The sequence below is a fragment of the Corythoichthys intestinalis genome, chromosome 4 (assembly GCF_030265065.1).
Source record: "Corythoichthys intestinalis isolate RoL2023-P3 chromosome 4, ASM3026506v1, whole genome shotgun sequence".
Taxonomy (NCBI): Eukaryota; Metazoa; Chordata; class Actinopteri; order Syngnathiformes; family Syngnathidae; genus Corythoichthys; species Corythoichthys intestinalis.
This window is the reverse complement of record NC_080398.1, coordinates 1,694,854-1,713,269: the sequence shown is the minus strand read 5'-3', so window position 1 is coordinate 1,713,269 and position 18,416 is coordinate 1,694,854. Positions and strand designations below refer to the sequence as shown.

At 39.0% G+C, this 18,416-nt stretch overlaps 1 protein-coding gene across 1 annotated transcript in view; it reads left to right on the top strand.

The window, feature by feature from the left end:
- The window catches only part of LOC130914421 (sodium/hydrogen exchanger 1-like), a 98,776-nt gene extending 80,641 nt beyond the window's left edge, over window positions 1-18,135 (top strand). Inside the window, exons 11-12 of the mRNA XM_057833592.1 lie at window positions 1,603-1,684; window positions 6,429-18,135. Coding sequence (XP_057689575.1) covers window positions 1,603-1,684; window positions 6,429-6,721 — 375 coding nt within the window. The 3' untranslated portion in view covers window positions 6,722-18,135. The remainder of the gene's footprint in view (window positions 1-1,602; window positions 1,685-6,428) is intronic.
- The last annotated feature ends 281 nt before the right edge of the window (window positions 18,136-18,416 follow it).

Here is an 18,416-nt window from a genome sequence, read left to right as displayed (position 1 = left end):
TGTCTCGAAATTACCAAACCAAATTATCACCTTCGTCTCCAATATTAAGGGTATAAACTACAACGCATATCTGCGATATTACGCTGCTCATCTAACATGGCATTCACAAACGATTAGCATGCGTCAGCTAACGCCCGCTGTTGTAGCGCCGATAGGATCAGAAAGGTTAAGACCGTGGGAGACTAAGCAAACTCATGGTTTTATGAACAATGAGTGACAAATTAAGAGCGCCGTACTTCAAACTCGTCCTGTTTATGAAAGTCGATTGTCATATGCTTATTAGAAGAAAAATAAATAAATAAATAAATAAAAATAATAATAATAACAGTTGTATTTTCTGTTTCAGAGCATTAAATGTATTGAATTGTATCGAAAATGGTACCGAATCGTGACTTAACTGTATCGTTGCATCCCTTATATGTACATATATATATTTGTATATACAGTATATATATCATTATATATAAAAAAGTAAAATACATATATGTGTGTATATATATAGTTTTTTTTTTTTTTTTTTTTTTTTTTTTTTTTTTTCAAACAGAGTGGTATCGGTATCGGGCCCAAAAAATGGTATCGGTGCAACACTAGTTATTATACCAGCACAGAGAGGATATAAAACTTCACGGATGCAAGATGGAGGCCATTGACACGGACTTCGACTGGAAAACACATTTAGTTACGATGGGAATATGCTTCCATCTGGTGTTGAATGAAAGAGCTCCTATTCATCTACCAGTATATACTGGCCAAAAATGACGTCTTTATGAAGAGTACAGCTGACGTGGGAAACAGCGAGAACCAAAAGTGGTATTTGCCATGTGTCAGAAATTTTTGCCATGTGGCATTTTTTCCCCCCCCATTTGCAAACTTTTTTTGCCATGTGGAATTATTTTTTTTGCCATGTGGCAAAATGTTTCTGCCATGTGGCATTTCTTTTTCCATGTGGTATTTTTTTTTTTTTTTTTTTTTTTGCCATGTGGCAAAAAAATTTTGCCATATGGCTTTTTTTTTGCCACATGGCAAGAAACACTTTTGGTTTTCGGCCCTGCTGACTGACGTTTTCACCCACATAAATCAAGGACGGTTGTACAGCACAGAGTGTAAAGGGTTAATATACAAGCACTGCACTTACACAAATTTACACTAGAGGACGCTAAAGTAACACCTTTTTAAAATGATACCAATTCTCAGCAGGTGCATATCGATAACCTTTTGGGATACAAAGTATCGTGATGCATCACCATTTTAAAATACTGTCGCACCCAAATCAAGTGTACAAGTGTAGACATGTGTAAGTGCAATGCTTGTATGTTAACCCTGTACACAGTTATAAACCCAAGTTACATAAACTATTAGCGTAATTTCCTAAATTGTGTTTGAAAGTCTTTGGAATATCAACACATGCACAGTAAAAGAATAAATTCAATTGCTTCCACTTAACCTTTACACACTGTAGAAAGAAATAAAACATTCGATTAGTTATGGATTGGCGTCTATTGCTAGCAATGGCAGTCATGAGTCAAGCATTTCCTCAGCCATTACAAAGTTACATTTCAAGCCACACAGATATTATCTTCTAATGCCCTTGTCTTTTCTTAGATCAAAGACATGAATAACTACTTGACGGTGCCCGCCGCTCCCCCCGACTCGCCGACCATGTGCAGAGCCAGACTGGCCTCAGGTAAATACATCGATCTGCGCCTCCCTAAACGCCGAGCGCAAACACTACCGCTTTACCGCGCCGCTGCACACAGGCAATCACACCTACAACACTTTTTGTTTGCTGTATGTTCACACACCAATATTAATAATTCTCCCTGACACACCAGCTTTATATTCCGCTCAAGATATTTCCCCCAGCCGATGGAAATATGTTTGCATGTGGCGACCGCCATGTAAACCAAGAGTGTGGTCTCATTTTTTTAGGCAGAGAAAATGATTTCAAACCCACTCAGCAGCAGAAAGCGGACACTGTCGGTGCAGGTATGTGGCCTGAGGAGTAACGATGATGATGATAATCCCTCTCGACGCAACTAGTCACCATCACCAGAGCGCTAACACGCATGCCTCACACGTGCTGCTAGTCAACTTAGTTCAGTTCATGGTTTAAAATGATCCCGATTTACAGTCCCTGCATTGTGCATTTCTTTTTCCTAATGTTTTTTTTTTTACTTGACTTATGTCCTTACCCGGGGAATGTGTTCATCCTGTGTGCGCACGCCAAAGGAATGACTGCGTCCCCATTAACAGGAGTTTTTTTTTTTTTTTTTTTTTTTAAATCAAAACCAAAAACAATTTGAAATAAATGGGCAACACAAATTGTGTTAGAACACATGGATTAGGTGTTTGCCAGAGAAACAGTTGGTTCTCTCTCATTAGGTCTTGTCTATAAGGCTGTTTTAGCCTATCGGAAGCAGAAAAAAATGACATCACATGGATATAACAAGGAAATTAATTCTGAATGCCATCACTCTGTCAAAAACAAAACCTTTTTTTTTTACATTTTAAAAAATGGGTACTACAAACGTTTAGGTGCAGTATTGCGTTTTTACATGATAGTCATCACATTTTTAGATGATCGTTATAACCTTTTTACATGAGTTACCACGTTTTTACATACTTTTTACGTTTTTACTAGGCATGTACCGAAAGCAATATTCCTGGCCGAAACCTAAAACCGAATATTGGAAACACTTGGCAAAAAACCGAAAGGCCGAAAAATTGACGTTTTTTAATTTTATTTTTTACAAATTCATTTTATTTTCACTATTTTCCGTTTATGGCCCTTTGCCTTGGCATTGGTTCTACAACCCCAAAGGCTCGAGTTCCGTTCCTACGCTAGCGACGTAACCCGAATTTCCGCGCAAGTCGGAATTAACCCTTTAAGTACACCTAAATCTCAAAATAACTATCCAAAAATGTCCAAACTTGTACAGTGGTGCCTCTACATACGAAGTTAATTCGTTCCAGGACCTTGTTTGTAAGTCGAAATGGTCGTATGTTGAGCAGGATTTTCCCATAAGAATGCATTATGATTAGTGCTCCAACGATTAATCGATTAACTCGAGTATTCGATCAGAAAAAAATATTCGACTTAAATTTTGCTGCTTCGAGTATTCGTTTAATTAAAGTGGCGTTGTAATGATTTGTTTTGAAAGTGTTTACATGTAGTTTTATTGATTTGGGTGGATACGCTGCCCTCTAGTCTGCCTCATTTTACATGGCCAAATCCAGCTGCTCCCTGTTAAGACCAACATAAGCTAGGTTTTTGTTTGAGCTAATTTTTTTAATGCATTCGTAATTTAGTTTAAGGCATATTTAGCCAATTTTTGTGGGAATATGTGTCTGAATCATTTATAAAGCTCATTGTTAAAAAAAAAAAAAGGAAAAAAAAAAAAAAGCATTTTATAGCATTTAAGCTAGCGGACTTTTATTACGGAAGTTAGCCAATTGTTCTTTTGTTGTACATAGATCTTTTTTTTTTAATGCCGTTTGAGGCTCAGCTCAGGTATTTTGATTTTTTTTTATGTACTTTATCAGATTACTTGATTATTCGAACTAACTAGTTTATCGCTTAATCGACTACTAAAAGAATCAATAGCTGCAGCCCTAATTATGATTCCATTAATATGTTCCACAGCCCAAAAACCTACACTGTATCCTTAAGAAATACTGCTGATACTATTGCAAATAGCAATTACACAGTCGAATAATAATGTAATAACAGTAATAATAATAATAATAATACCTGTAATAATGTATTGAATCTGATTCTAATGTGGCGAATGTGTTTGCATGGTGTACCCGAATGCATCGTATGGCTGACCTGACAGAATGAGATAGGACTTTTTACTTTCACTTTGTTTACTTCATTCAGCTGCAGCAGACAGTCGGCGTGTTGTGTTGCACAAGTTAATGGAATAAACAATTAGAAACCTGACGATTTCTTTGGCGATGTTACCACAATACTAATTGTCACATTAACTTATAAAGACTGGCGAACTGAGGTCGGAGGAGGACCGTCGAGAGTAGACATTCTACTGCCGTAGTGTCGGGCCAGTTCACGGATTTGCACACGGCGCTCAAATTTTTTTTATCATTTCCATCTTCAATTTAATGGTAAGCATCACCTTTTTCACCACCTGCACTAACATTTTTGGAACCCATGTTGATTTCTCTCACAAGAAAATCCGCCGTGCGTCTCTCACGCGAAAACAAGGAAACGGCGTCGTTATCATAAATCGTCGTATTTCGAGCATATTGTCGGATGTAGAAATAAATGTTGAGTCAAATTTTACGTTGGATGTCGAAAAGCTCGTGTGTCGAAACGATCGTATCTCGAGGTACCACTGTATTTTGTTTAATAATGGAGGATACACTGCCCTCTGGTGGCAGCGTTGGGTCTGGCTGGACTGCCCCTTTGAATGACTGAGCAGACTCGGACGTCTGACGTGGATAAAGGATAGCTACGCTCTGGTTTGGCCCACATAAGGCTGTAAGTTGTTTCAGCTAATATATGTTTGTGTATGCATTTTTAATTAAGTTTACAGCTACAGTTTGTGGAGTTATGTGTGAGCAATTTGCTCTGAGGATTGTAAATATGTTAGCATTTGTAGCATTTAACTCATTCACTCCCAGCCATTTTCACCGGAGCAAATCCCTTCGCTCCCGGCCGTTTTACTGGATTTTGACTGATTTTGCAAGGCCCACAGAAAATTCTGTTCTAATGCTATATAAACATGGAACCCACCAAAAGAAAGATTAGACTCTCTTCTTTAAGCAGGAAAAAAATAGTTCATATCTTTTTCCATTCTTTAGAAATCAGCATTAGAAAATAGATTAGTTTGAGTAATTTTCCAATTTCTGATGAAAAAACAGAGAAATTGAGCTTTTTGTAAACGCATACATTTCAAACATAACTGACTTTAACACAGCTATTTTTTGCTTTAGTTACATCCCAAACATCTAAATAATGTTTTATATAAATAACATAAACAACAAGACAAATAGAGCTTTTGATTGCAATGTAACAATTTATTTACACATAACTAACTGAGAGATGACGCTGTTGTGGTCACCCTGGCCGGGGTAAACTTTTCCCTCATCGCCGCCTGTCTCATGAAGATGGATTTTTTTGAGTCTTTCCAGCATGGACTCAAAGGCATTGTCCGCTGCACTGGTGGTCCCGGTCGTTCTGCTTGGTCGTCCAGCGCCTGGCCTCCTGGACATTCATTCGGTCGTCTTCCGCCGGCGCCCTGGCCGTGCAGCCAGCCATTCGTTCCGTTGAGTCTGGTTGGGGGTCTTACCAAATGCGCTACTGCCCTCCAGTGGCCAGTTTTATTACTTTAAAATGGATTTTCAGCTTTGTGCTTTGGAGCTAAGTTGAATCAGAACCTAGAGATGTCTCTTGTTAAAAAAACGTAAAAGACGTATACATATGTCTTCATGACACTGAAACAATTCAAAATAGAATGTATTTATACGTTTTTGGGAGCAAATGAGTTAAGCTAGCGGTCTTTTGTGAGGCAAATTAGGCTAATTTAATCTACTAAACTTTCATATTGATCAGACTAGAGGGACGTTTGAACACCAATTGTTTTGTGTCAAGTGTTTCATTGTTAAAATGCGTGTCGTTTTAAACATAAGTGTGCCTATGTGTGCTACAGCTTTACAAATTGTCAAAAGTGAAGGAAGTAAAAAGCTTCAAAAAGCACAATTGCCTTGTTCACATTTAGTGAGGCCAGAACAAATCTTATTAATAAAGGAAAGTCAAAAATCAGATACTGTGAGAAACAATAAGGTACTTTTTATGTGACTAGAGACGAAATGGCGGACGAGATTCCGGCGTCATAAAGTTGAATTTGCGTAAATTGTGTACGTCGTAACCCGGGTACCACCTGTACAAGCAAATTAGGTAAAAAAAGGGTATTAATTCAAATGGAATACATAAACATATCGACATGAAAAAAGTTTTCTAGCATTTCAGAATATAATCATGACGGCAAGAGCTTTACATAATAGGCTTTTTCAAATATATTGCATAAATCCCATTGCTTTGGAAGTGAACAAAATTGTATTTATAATCACGAGTCTTGTAAGACGCCGTGCGCACAGGACGCGCCGACGTGTCGACAGACCTTAGAGGGTTAGGTATGACACGGCAGATCAGAGATTGATCTAAAGTACAAGGTACAATCACACAGTGTTCATACAAAAGCATGGTGAAAATATTCACATAAGCTGATAGTGATGCACTTTAGGTACAAAAAATATATAAAAAGCGTTCTGTAAAACATCCAAAATATTTCATAAAATGATACTAAAAAAAAAAAAAACTCCTGTTTGTGTGGACACGCTGTGTGAAATGGCTCCCCTATCCATTTAGTGTTCATTTTCCACTTTTAACACCTCCGTACCTCCTGCAGACCCTCAAGCCTACAGCATGAAGCCAGCGTTGGACAGCGTTCCCACCATCCAGGTGGACCTGGCTTCCCCCCAGTCACCTGACTCGGTCAACGTCTTGGATGAGTTCCATCAGCAGGCGGCGGCAGAAGGCGAGGACGACGGCGGTCTCACCATGATACCGCCCGCCGCGCCCAAAGAGCGGCATAAGGAGGAAGAGCTTGACGCCAGCGCTCGAGAAAAGCTGCTGAGGTGCCTGAGTGACCCCGGGCCTCACGCCGAGGACGAAGACGAGGATGAACCCTTCCTGCCTTAAAAAGTTGTCACGTGGAGGAAGGTGCGTGGAAGAGGAAAAAAAAATACAAAGAGCCATTAATCCTTTCGTTGTCATCGCTCTTTACTTTTAAGAGACTCAGTCACGGTTACGAGACATTCAGGAATGAACTATGCATTACCAAAGGGACTGTTTGACGTTTTCAATGATAATTTCATTTTGTTTATCATTTCTGAGAGGCGAGATTCTCCAGTGCGACAGCGAAAAATCAAAGCCAATCACAACCACGCCGTCACTTGAAATCACGCAGAGTGGGGAAGCGCTAGTCGCATATTTTTGCCTTATTTTATGTCACTTTTTGCATTTTTGTTGTTGTTGACAGCGCTGCCTTTTAATTTCAGGGATTGTATATCAGCTGGTATAAAGTAGTAATATGGCCACTTTAAAACTAAAATAATTGCAGTATGAACTTGGGCTGCCACAATTAATCGACTAATTGCTAACTATCAATAGTTTAGAGCACTGTTGTTTTCGTCAACGATGACGACAACAAAAATATATGACGAGATGTTAACGAGCTAAAAACGTGTTTTGGGAGACTAAAACATAACTAGAACGAGACAAAAATTCGCAATAGTTTCCGTCACTTGTTATGTGTGGTTAGCCTGCATCGTCGCAGTGTCTGGTTGTGTCACTCTTGACATGCTGCCCCGCCCCCTTCTCCCGACTCAAGCGTGTGTCGTCTCCAGGCTCCATGCAGGCTTGCGCACATGGTAAGATTTGTTTTCCTGGTCAGCGAAAATATGCAATGTTGCCTTTAAAGGGATCCTCGACCTTAAATACATGTAGGCTCTAATAAACCACAATTGTTCTCTTGTACTAAAATATGTTGTTAGAAACACATACAATGTTAAATCAATGAGAATATTTTATAATATTTAGTATATATTTTGACCAATAGTTGGCGCCATGTTTTGAGGGCTCGCAGTGATGAAGTAAATGGGATGTTACGAGTGTGTAGCGCGTTCAACAATTGCGTATTGCTGCCTAAACTCGCGAAGTAAAATGCCACGATGTGATGCTTTTGGATGCAATTTCCAGTCAAATGGAAACAAGGGGAGTGACGTGAGTCTCCACAGATTTCCTGTTGATAAGAAGAGGAGAAAGGTTTGGCAAAATGCCGGCAGACTGGCAAAACTTTCCAACGACCTAGGGATGCACGATATCCATTTTTTGAAACCGATATCGATAACTTCCTGCTCCTCAAAGCCGATACCGATAACCGATAAATTTTAGAGTTTTTGAACACCTGGAGGTTTAAAATTTAAAAAACAAATTTCTAAACTGTGGTGGATTCAACATAGATTTGCCTGTGATCTCAATAGATTTTTCATAATGACATGAACAAAACAGTGCGTTTCACTTCTGCACTGCCCGACAGCCAGCTAGGAATGAATGCACTTCCATAAACCACAAGGCTTGGTCTTTTCTTGCTTTTATGGGAAGGCACTCGTCTTAATATTGTGAAAGTACAACAGAAAAATACATATTCAATACTCAATTTACAACAAACTGCGCAATTATATGTATAGCATAGCACACTAGCTTGAGCTACTAAAGTATTGGCTGGCGTCTATAACACAACAACTTATGAAGTTCTGTACATATGACCCTTCACCACAGAAGTAAACATTTATTGCCCATCCATATGTCGTAGTGAACATAAAATACTTACAGTAACAGAAAGCACTAACGATTGTCAATGCTACCGCTAGACACTGCAATGTGTAAGTGAATGAACCAAACTACTGTAACAAAAAATAGATGCAGTGAATTATTCTGACCAGCAGGTGGCAGCCATGCCCCGCAAATGGTCAACAGCCAGCACAGTACATATTATCGGTCCTCTTAATAATGTTATTGGATTTATCGGGATGACGTCATAATTCCTATTATCGGACCGATAATTATCGGACCAATAATTATCGTGCACCAGTACAAGGACCCAAGGCTTTGTTCTCGGCATTTTTGTCCTACCGTGTTCAAGGCTTTTAGTCGACGACAACTTAAGAGCTCACCGGAGCAGCTGGATATAAGCGCAGACTAAAACCAAATTCTGTTCCAACCATTTTCCCTCACAAGAAGCCTCAACGTGCTCTGATATCGAGTGAAATGCGTGCAATAGAGCGCCAAAGACAAACTGTTGGCAGCTCTTTAGCAGCCAAGCCGCTCCTGTCACTACAGCGGTAGGCGAACCTTCGGGCGTACCGCTAGTCACAGAGGAAGCTAATAATTCACTTCTACCGTCAGTTCATCAGGCAGTAAGCATGTCTGTTCAGTATTCACCTAATATGAGTGATGCTGCTACTCAAACTGATCCAAACACGTCCGATGCAATGGTACAATGGCCAGCTGATGCGCGTCGAGCATGGACCACACTTACGTAGCTAAACGTGAGTTGGATGTACAAGACACGGAGGACACTCGATCCAGATGACGAATTTAATGAGGACAGTCAGCCACGACACGACTCCGATCCTGACTATCACACGGCTGCATTCATAGTTTTATTACCTTCAGTGAGAGTTTATAATGTCAACAGTCATGAAAATAAAAATGCACGAATGACAAGGTGTGTTCAAACTTTTGGCCTTTACTGTATGTAAAGCACACGGCAGCTCTGGATGCTAACAATGTACATAATTATACTGGGATAAGTTTGAAAACGCAATAGCTTACCTTGAAGATCTGCTAACAAAAACCGGAGCTCTCACCAGCATACACTCTCCCGCTCCGTTGTCAATGAGACGTACTAGCCGCGAGTACATCACCAGTTTTGCCCAAGTCTTGTCTTATCAGGTATTTGCTGCTCCGCATTTTGCCCTGCTGGTCGTGTTGTGAACGACCGACAGTGCTGTCCTGTTCTTCACTTTTCCGATATGGTTCAAATTGAAAGAGCAGAACCGACGACACGTTGGGGTTTTAACGAGTGACACGCTGGAAGTTCGGCAACGGGCCCGGTGACGTCACACACAAGAATGGCGACCTATCACCTAAAATAATTTTACAAGCGCTATTAAAACGAAAACATTAAGAGGGGTTTTAATATCAAATTATTATAACTCATACTCACATTCATCTTTTAAGAATTACTTGTCTTAAAGATCGAGGATCCCTTTAAAGGTCTGTGCTGAGTGATCATCACACACTAAATTTAACTCGTAGCACTAGCGTAGCATTTGCGTTCACATTACTAGTAGGCTTAGGATAATGCTAATGGCGAGCGTCCTCTTAAAATCTCGGACAGCTTTTTCTATTTAAAGTTCATGGCATGCAGGTGGGTATAATTAATTGAAAGTAACGTAACTCCAGCTACCAGTTAGTAGGCAAATACGGTATATAATACAATATTTTCAAGTAAGTATGCCCTTTTTTTTTGTTTTTGCATCTTAAATCCGAATCTTCACCATTTGGTTTTATTATTCCTGCACCACTTCTTTCAAAAATATTTTTTTTGTTTTGGTTTTTTTCCATTGTGGCCATAATACTCCTTTATCGGGTTCCCCTTTTCGGTGGGATGTCATTTAAAGCTGATTTCTCCCCCCCCCCCACCACCATTTTATCGATATGTAGAGTTAGAAAACTCACTTTTCCTAATTAAGGAAAGAGCAAGACGACGAATGTTCTGATGTCATCCATCGCACGCTTTATTTTTATAATCCTTCCGATGTTAAATGTGTATTTAATGTGGAAAGTAGCACCCTTCAAAAGTCACTCCAGCAAACATAAACAATCAAAGCTCGCTGTCTTAAAAGCGTACACGCACATTTTCTTTGCTCGCACTTTCTTCATCACTGTGCAACGGGAATCCATGCTTCGAAAGACGTCTGCATGGCATGGCTAAACAATTAAGAGTTCTATGCAGCAAAAAAGGGGAGACAAAGTGTATAAAAATATTTATATTCTATTTATGAACCCTTTAGATGACATTAAGATGTCGAGGTGGAATATTATGAGACGGGAGTCATGAATACTTGTTTTATTGACATAGGAAATTACATTGCACATGTTTGTTATGCAGAGTATGTTAGGGCTACACTGAAAAAGAAGAAATATCACTACAATAACAAGATATATTTAATAAGTTTATGGGAGTGTCCGAAAACTTATAACATTATTTCAAGATCAACAATACAAGGTGACCCCCAAAAATCGGGAAGAGAGTGAGTGAAGAAGTACATGAAACCTTAAAACATGACATTTAAAGCAACACTTGGTAACTTTTCAACCTTTTTAAAATATTTTCATTACATTTGGGATGATATGTTGACTGACAACTAGTTGAATGACACCGCTTTTATATCTTGAGGGGGTCTGTATCGCAATTAACTTTGAGGAGGGTTTGCAGGAACCCGCCACACAAAAAGCGGCATACGCCACTTCCCCCTTTCCCCATAAAGACAGAAGTCGATACGAACACTTTCACACGTATCCTGCAAAGATGGCAGAGCAACAAGAGACAAAAAGTTTTGCCGGAGGATGAAAAAAAAAAAAAAGGAAGGCTACCAGGATACTCAAGAATACCGAACTTGTCAACGCTGATGACTTCGGGTGAGGTGGGGGGGGTTAGCCACACTAAGCCACACGGTTGCTAACAGTCATATGCTAGTGTTTAGCCTCAACTGGATTCCTTACCTTATTACTATTCATCCTTCACACAGTCGCTGTAAACAGAAATGTTGTTCAATCCATCTGCAGGTAACAGGGAGATCATGATTTTACAACATTATGCGGGTGTGTCCTCATGGGAAACACAGTCTTCCTTAAGGCAAAAATACTACCGCTTTTGTCCACCGGCTTTGCTAAAATCCACAAAAACTGGAAAGTTACGTAGTGTTGCCTTAAGAGACAATTATGGAATTTTCACTCAAAATGAAAAATGGCGTCCTCCTGCATTCTTGAAATCTGCTACAGGAATTTTTGGGTATTGGCAGTAGGGGTGTGACAATATAAATAGCTGACATATCGCCATACTTTCTAACCCAAAATGTTATCGATCTGCTGTCACCAAGAATTAACGAATTTTCGTAAGCTGCCACCCTCCCACTTCAAACGAATTGGACGTCTACGAGTAAAATTCACAGCAGAAGGGCTTGTTTTTCTGTTGATTACCGTAATTTTCGCATTTGTTCACAGAAAAGCCGCACTGGACAATAAGCCGCAGCCGTCCTAATTGTGTTATGGGATATTTACACCAAAAGATATTAACCAGTAACAGTAATTTACATCGGCATTATAAGACTGTCATGAGACCAAATGAACCACCATTATTGCTTCAAGAAGCTTCATTTGGCCATCACTGCTCCCATGGGGGAGACTGTCAACCTCTGCTGCCACCTGCTGTCAACACTGTTGTCGTCCAACATGCCTCCTAGCATGCATTGCAGCATTACGGATGTGGATAACAATCAAAATGTTCTGTGCTAATTATTTATTCAGTTACTGTTCCAGTTTCATAATTGCTAGTTCTGGTATTTGGTAACACTTTCTTTGACAGTGGCGCCACAAGACTGTCATAAGACCATCATAATTATTACATGACACTGCCGTGAGCATGAATGAATGCTTATGACAGATGTCATTTTGTGTCATCCGGCACATTATCTCACTTTTGAATGGAGGTAAAACAGTGGTCCCCAACCTTTTTTACACCACGGACCGGTCTAATGTGGGCTTTTTTTTGCGGACCGGCAGTGTGTGGCAGAAAATGACAGTAAATATAAAATAACACGACAGGGCTAAAAATGAATATTAAGTGCAGGGAAAATGTCACTCAGCATGCGCTGAATCAACCTTTTTTTAACAGCGGCATCTCCTGAAACTTTACGGCAAATATCTGCGGTTGCAAGCAAAATGAGGTTTCTTGGCTTTTGCAAAATGGTTCGCCATAAGGTATGATGCTTTCAGTGGATTCGCTTTTATTGCCTCGTTTTTTTTAGCTTTTAGCCATGTACTATGCAGAATGGACTTAGTTGTAGGCTCCTCTTCTGGCTTCGCAGCTGGCCTTTTCCCCATAAAAAAGCTGTCCAAAGACGTCTCCGCCCGCAGCAGATAGCTAACAGCAGCTGAAGTTACTGTTTACATTGACAGGCTGTGGGCTACATTAGTGTGCAAACACACCAGTAATTACAGCCAACCGCTAGATGGCGACCTACACAAAGCTTTACTCGGATTAGTCTGTAGAGTAGCCAGGGATATTGCTGTGTCAAGGCCACAGTCACAGGCCAGATTGCGGTCATTAACAAATAGTTTATTATTTCTCTGCGGCCCGGGAGCAAATGCGCCATGGACCGGCACCCATGACAGTGTCATGTCATAATTATGACCATCTTATGGCAGTCTTATGACGGCGCTGTCAAATAAAGTGTTACCTATTAACCCAAATAAATCAACATATAAGCAGCTCTGGACTAAAAGTCGCAGGATTCAAAATGAGTGTTAAAATTAGCGGCTTATAGTCCGAAAAGTACGGTATTTGTATCGTAGAATGATTTCTTGACCAACGTATCGATAATTGTCGTATCGGCATATGGTGAGATCATGGTTATCGAGATCCTTTTATTACAAATCATCGTACCATGATCAGGACCTGAAATATTTTAACACTTAAACTCGACATTACAGTCCTACACACCGTTTTACCTTTGATTTTGACACTCCACTCACCCAACCACGGCCTGTTTACACCCCCAAACTGGGTCCTATGGAGTCCCTGGCGCGGGTGCGCAAGTACCCGCAGCATCCCCCTAAGCTACGCCCTGGTACAGGAGGACAACATTTAAAGAACGTCATTCTCCCCAAAAATGACCTTTTTTTATGTGCTGTGAGTTTGTTAAGTAATCCTATAATTTAAAATTATATCATTTTAACACCCACATTTTAAAAATGTGACATTTCTCTCATAATATATGGAATATTATTAATGGAAATATTACAACTCCTATTGCGTCGTCTTTTAATGTTGAGAGTTTCTTTCTGGAACGTTGAGAGATATTTTGTTCTTATAAATAACATTGGGATGGTTTAGCATGTTCATATTAAGAATTTAGGTGCCGTTTTTTTTCCATAATGTCACAAATAATTTATCCTCACGATATTGCAACTTTTACTATTAAAAAAAAAAAAAAAAAAAGACTTTTTGTCGGGACCTTATATCTCAAAATATTACAACTTTCATAATATACATATTGTTCTTTCAAGATTAATAAAGCATTTTTTAAGTACGATAATTTGTCTGGGGAAAAAAAAAACGGGTACATTATTCTCGGAACATTATGACTTTTTGTAGCACTCATTACTCTTCCGTCAATATGTTTTTTGAATATATGTATATATACACATATATTTTTTGTTTTTTTTATAGACTACGTAACTCATTTTTCCTAACAAAAAAGTCAAAAGCCATTTTTTCCCTCATAATGAAACTTTTTTTTTTTTTCCCCCTTTCAGAACTTTAGAACTTCTAAGAATATTCAGAATTTATTCTCACAATTTAAGGACTTTTTTCCAGGTTTTCAGTGTGACCCTAATTCTCATTTTCATTGCAAAAAAAAACAACAACAAAAAAAACAACAACATTTTCACAACATATCAGATGATAATCATCAACCGAAACTGTCGTTGAGTCAAAACAAGTGCTGGTCAGAAAGTTTAGCAACCTCTAGTGTAGACATGTGTAAATGCAGTTCTTGTATGTTAATATTCACTCAATATTTTTCCAAAGAGTGTTTAATTCACGAGGACAGAAGGGATATTTTGAGAGCGAAATACGCGTTTCCACGGACATTGTTTGCGTTCAAAAGCCGCTTTCTGTTTTGAACTTGATGAAATCTGACTTTGCAGAATTTTATCATAGCTTTTGCTCTGTGTTTTAAAACCCTATGTGCTGTTTTTTCTTTTATTGCCTTTTGAATTCATTGAGTGTCTTTCATAGCTTTACATGAATTGTGTACGGAGCTTCCCGCGTGCCTGGGTAGACAAAAAAACAAACATTTTTAATATATAATCTGTACCCACAGTTTGCTAAACTGTACCCACAGTTTACTAATCTGTACTCACAGTTACTAACCTGAACACACAGTTTACTAAACTTTACCCACACTTCAGCAATGACCCGGAAACAGTAATCCCTAATTTGGTTTGCTGGAAACTCCTAAAGACGATGGACCAAACAACCAAGCAGCTAAATTTGTACCCACAGGTTGCCAAATTTGTACCCACAGTTTGCCAAATTTGTACCCACAGTTTGCCAAATCTGTAACCACAGTTTGCTAAATCTGTAACCACAGTTTGCTAAATCTGTAACCACAGTTTGCTAAATCTATACCTACAGTTCGCTAAATCTGTACCCACAGTTTCGTAAACTGTACCCATAGGTTGCTAATTTGTACCCACAGATTACTAAACGGTACCTACGGTATGGCATGTTTTGTACGCACAGTTTAGTAATCTGTACCCAGAGATTACTAAACTCCGTACAAAACATGCCATATGGATTAATATCATCTGAAAGCGACAGTGTTCATGGCTACCGAAGAAAACATGTATTAGTTACCTTTTAAATTAAAACAATTCAGTTTGTCAAGGACAACCTGTGTACAGCTGCTTGCTTGTTTGGTCCGTTGACATTTGGAGTCTGCGGCAACCAAATCTGGACTATTGTTTCTAGGACATTGCTAAACTGTGGGTACGGAATACTAAATTGTGGGTACAGTCAACCTGTGGGAACAGTTTAGTAAACTGTGGGTCCAGTTTAGCTGCTTGCTTGTTTGGTCCATCGGCTTTTGGAGTCTCCAGCAAACCAAATTGAGGACTACCGTTTCCGCGTCATTGCTAAACTGTGGGCAAAGATTAGTAAACTAAGGGTACAGTTAAAGAAACTATGGGTACAGATTAGAAAACTGTGGGTACAGAATACTAAATTGTGGGTACAGTTCAGTAAACTGTGGGTACAGTTTAGTCAACTGTGGCCTTAGATTACGAAACTGGGTAGTTTCCTAAACTGTGGCCATAGATTACGAAACTGGGTACAGTTAACTAAACTGAGGGTAGAGATTACTAAACTGTGGGTATAGATTATTAAACTTTGGATACAGTTTGGTAAACTGTGGATACATTTTGGTAAACTGTGGATACAGTTTAGTCAACTGTGGGTAGAGTTTAGTCAACTGTGGTACAGTTTAGTAAACTGTGGGTACAGTTTAGTAAACTGTGGGTACAGATTACAAAATTGTGGCCATAGATTACGAAACTGGGTACAGTTTACTAAACTGAGGGTAGAGATTACCCAATTGTGGGTATAGATTATTAAACTTTGGATACAGTTTGGTAAACTGTGGATACAGTTTGGTAAACTGGGTAGAGATTACTAATGTGTGTATAGATTAATAAACTGTCGATACATTTTGTTAAACTGTGGGTACAGATTGCTAAACTGCAGCTAGAGTTTGCCGAATATTGGGGACAGATTAGTAAACCGTGGGTACAGTTTGGTAAACTGTGGGTACATATTACAAAAATGTGGGTACAGATTACAAAACTGTGGCCGTAGATTACGTAACTGTGGGTACAGTTTACTAAACTGTGAGGTACAGATTACTAATCTGATAGTTCCAAATAAGTAAACTGTGGTCACAGATTACTAAACTGTGGGTACAGATTACTAAACTTTGGACACAGATTAGTAAATTTTGGGGACAGTTTCGGAAACTGTGGGTACAGATTACAAAACTGTGGGGACAGATTACGAAACAGTGGGTATAGATGAGTAAACCTTGGATAGTTTAGTAAACTGTGGGTAGAGTTTAGCGAACCGTGGGTAGAGTCTAGCGAACCGTGAGTACAGATTAGTGAACCGTGGGTACAATTTAGTGAACCGTGGGGTACAATTTAATTAACCGTGGGGTACAGATTACTGAACTGTGGGTAGAGTTTAGCTAACTGGGGGTACAGATTTAGATGATTTCTTGTTTGGTTCGTCAGTTTTTGGAGTCTCCAGCAAACTAAATTGAAGACTACGGATTTCGGGTCATTGCTAAACAGTGGGTAAGGTTTAGTAAACTGTGGGTACAGTTTAGCAAACTGGGTACAATTTAGCTGCTTGCTTGTTTGGTCCATCGGCTTTTGGAGTCTGTAGCAAACCAAATTGAGGAAGTCAGTTTCTGGGTCATTGCTAAACTGTGGGCACAGATTACTAAACTGTGGGTACATATTACCTATGAAAAATATTTTTTTTCGACTCTGGCACCAGGGGAGCTCCGTACTTACCAGTCGCTAATGTACCTTTTAATTTGCATATGTATGTTGTGCGCTGTATTGATACATATAATGTGCTTTACATATCATGTTTACATTGCTCTACAAGCTTAAACTGAAATGTTTAAACACCTTCAGATCCGTTCAGAATACAATCTTGATACATTGACAACTGGATTACATGTTATTTAAATTCATTGGTTTCACAATAATGCGCTTAAAGTGCGTTGTAATTCAATTTCTCCCTCGGTTAGGTTTCTTTGGTCAAGTGTGAAAAAACTAAAAATTAAAAACTAAAGATTTTGGATGTTATTTCTCAGGTTAATAACTGTTATGTGTTATGATTTTTTTTTTTGTTCTAATAATCTTATTGCTTAGTTCTTGTCACATTTTTAATTTGATCTCTTAACACATTCGTGTGAGGGTTTGACCCTTTTCTCAACCAAGTTTTTTTTTTTACTCCTGACTGGAGGTGCGACAATATGGTGATGTATCGCGATATGAACGATATATTGATTCTTGGCAGGAGCATATCGCTAACCTTTGTCACCATGTCACTATGTCACCATTTTGGTGTGTTGTTACACCCCTTGTGTCATAGCAGGTTACTTCAATGCAGTATGAGTTCACCCACCCAAAGATTGCTATTTTTCTTCGAGTTACCTCACAGCGCTCTCCTCTCTCGATGTTAATGACGCCACCACGAGCACTTTAACGGCGCAGAAGAAACCTTTATCTCCAAGCGACGTCAGTCAGAGCAATAAGTCGCATACACATCATCGCTTCATGACAGGTCTTTAAAAATAAACCAAGATGGTTTTAGCGGGAGCCATTTCCCACTCGCTAGGAAAGTCTTTTACGATATACTTTATTTACTACTAATCCTGGTCTTTCGTAGGTTGCTTCGTTAGCATTTCCTGTGCGGAAAATTATTATTTTTGATATACGTTAAATGGAAAAATGTATATATACAAAGAAATGTATGTATTCAAAATGTATAATTGTAATGTACAAAAAAACTATGAAGCGTGCACTTCCCGGATGATTTGTCATAAAGCTTTGAGCATTCCATTCCTGTAATAACGATCTCTATCAAACTAACAGAATATATCTCTACCAAAATAAAGGTTTACTTTTTAACATGTTGTCACTGTGTCTTTTTATTATATTTTTAGTTTATGCAGTCATGTCATTACTTTTTTCTCATAACATCACATTATTGTTGTGTCCTTAACACTTCTGCGACTTTTTTGTATTAAAGAACACAACGTCCGTTCTATCCGGACTGTAGATCCCTAGGTCGCTGTCAGGGAAATTCAACTTTGAACTCCAAGACGAGTGTTGCCTCGATAGCGCGATTACAGAAATGAATACGACCCCAACCATGGATTGCTTTTCTTCGAAGGCTTTATGAACAAGAGCT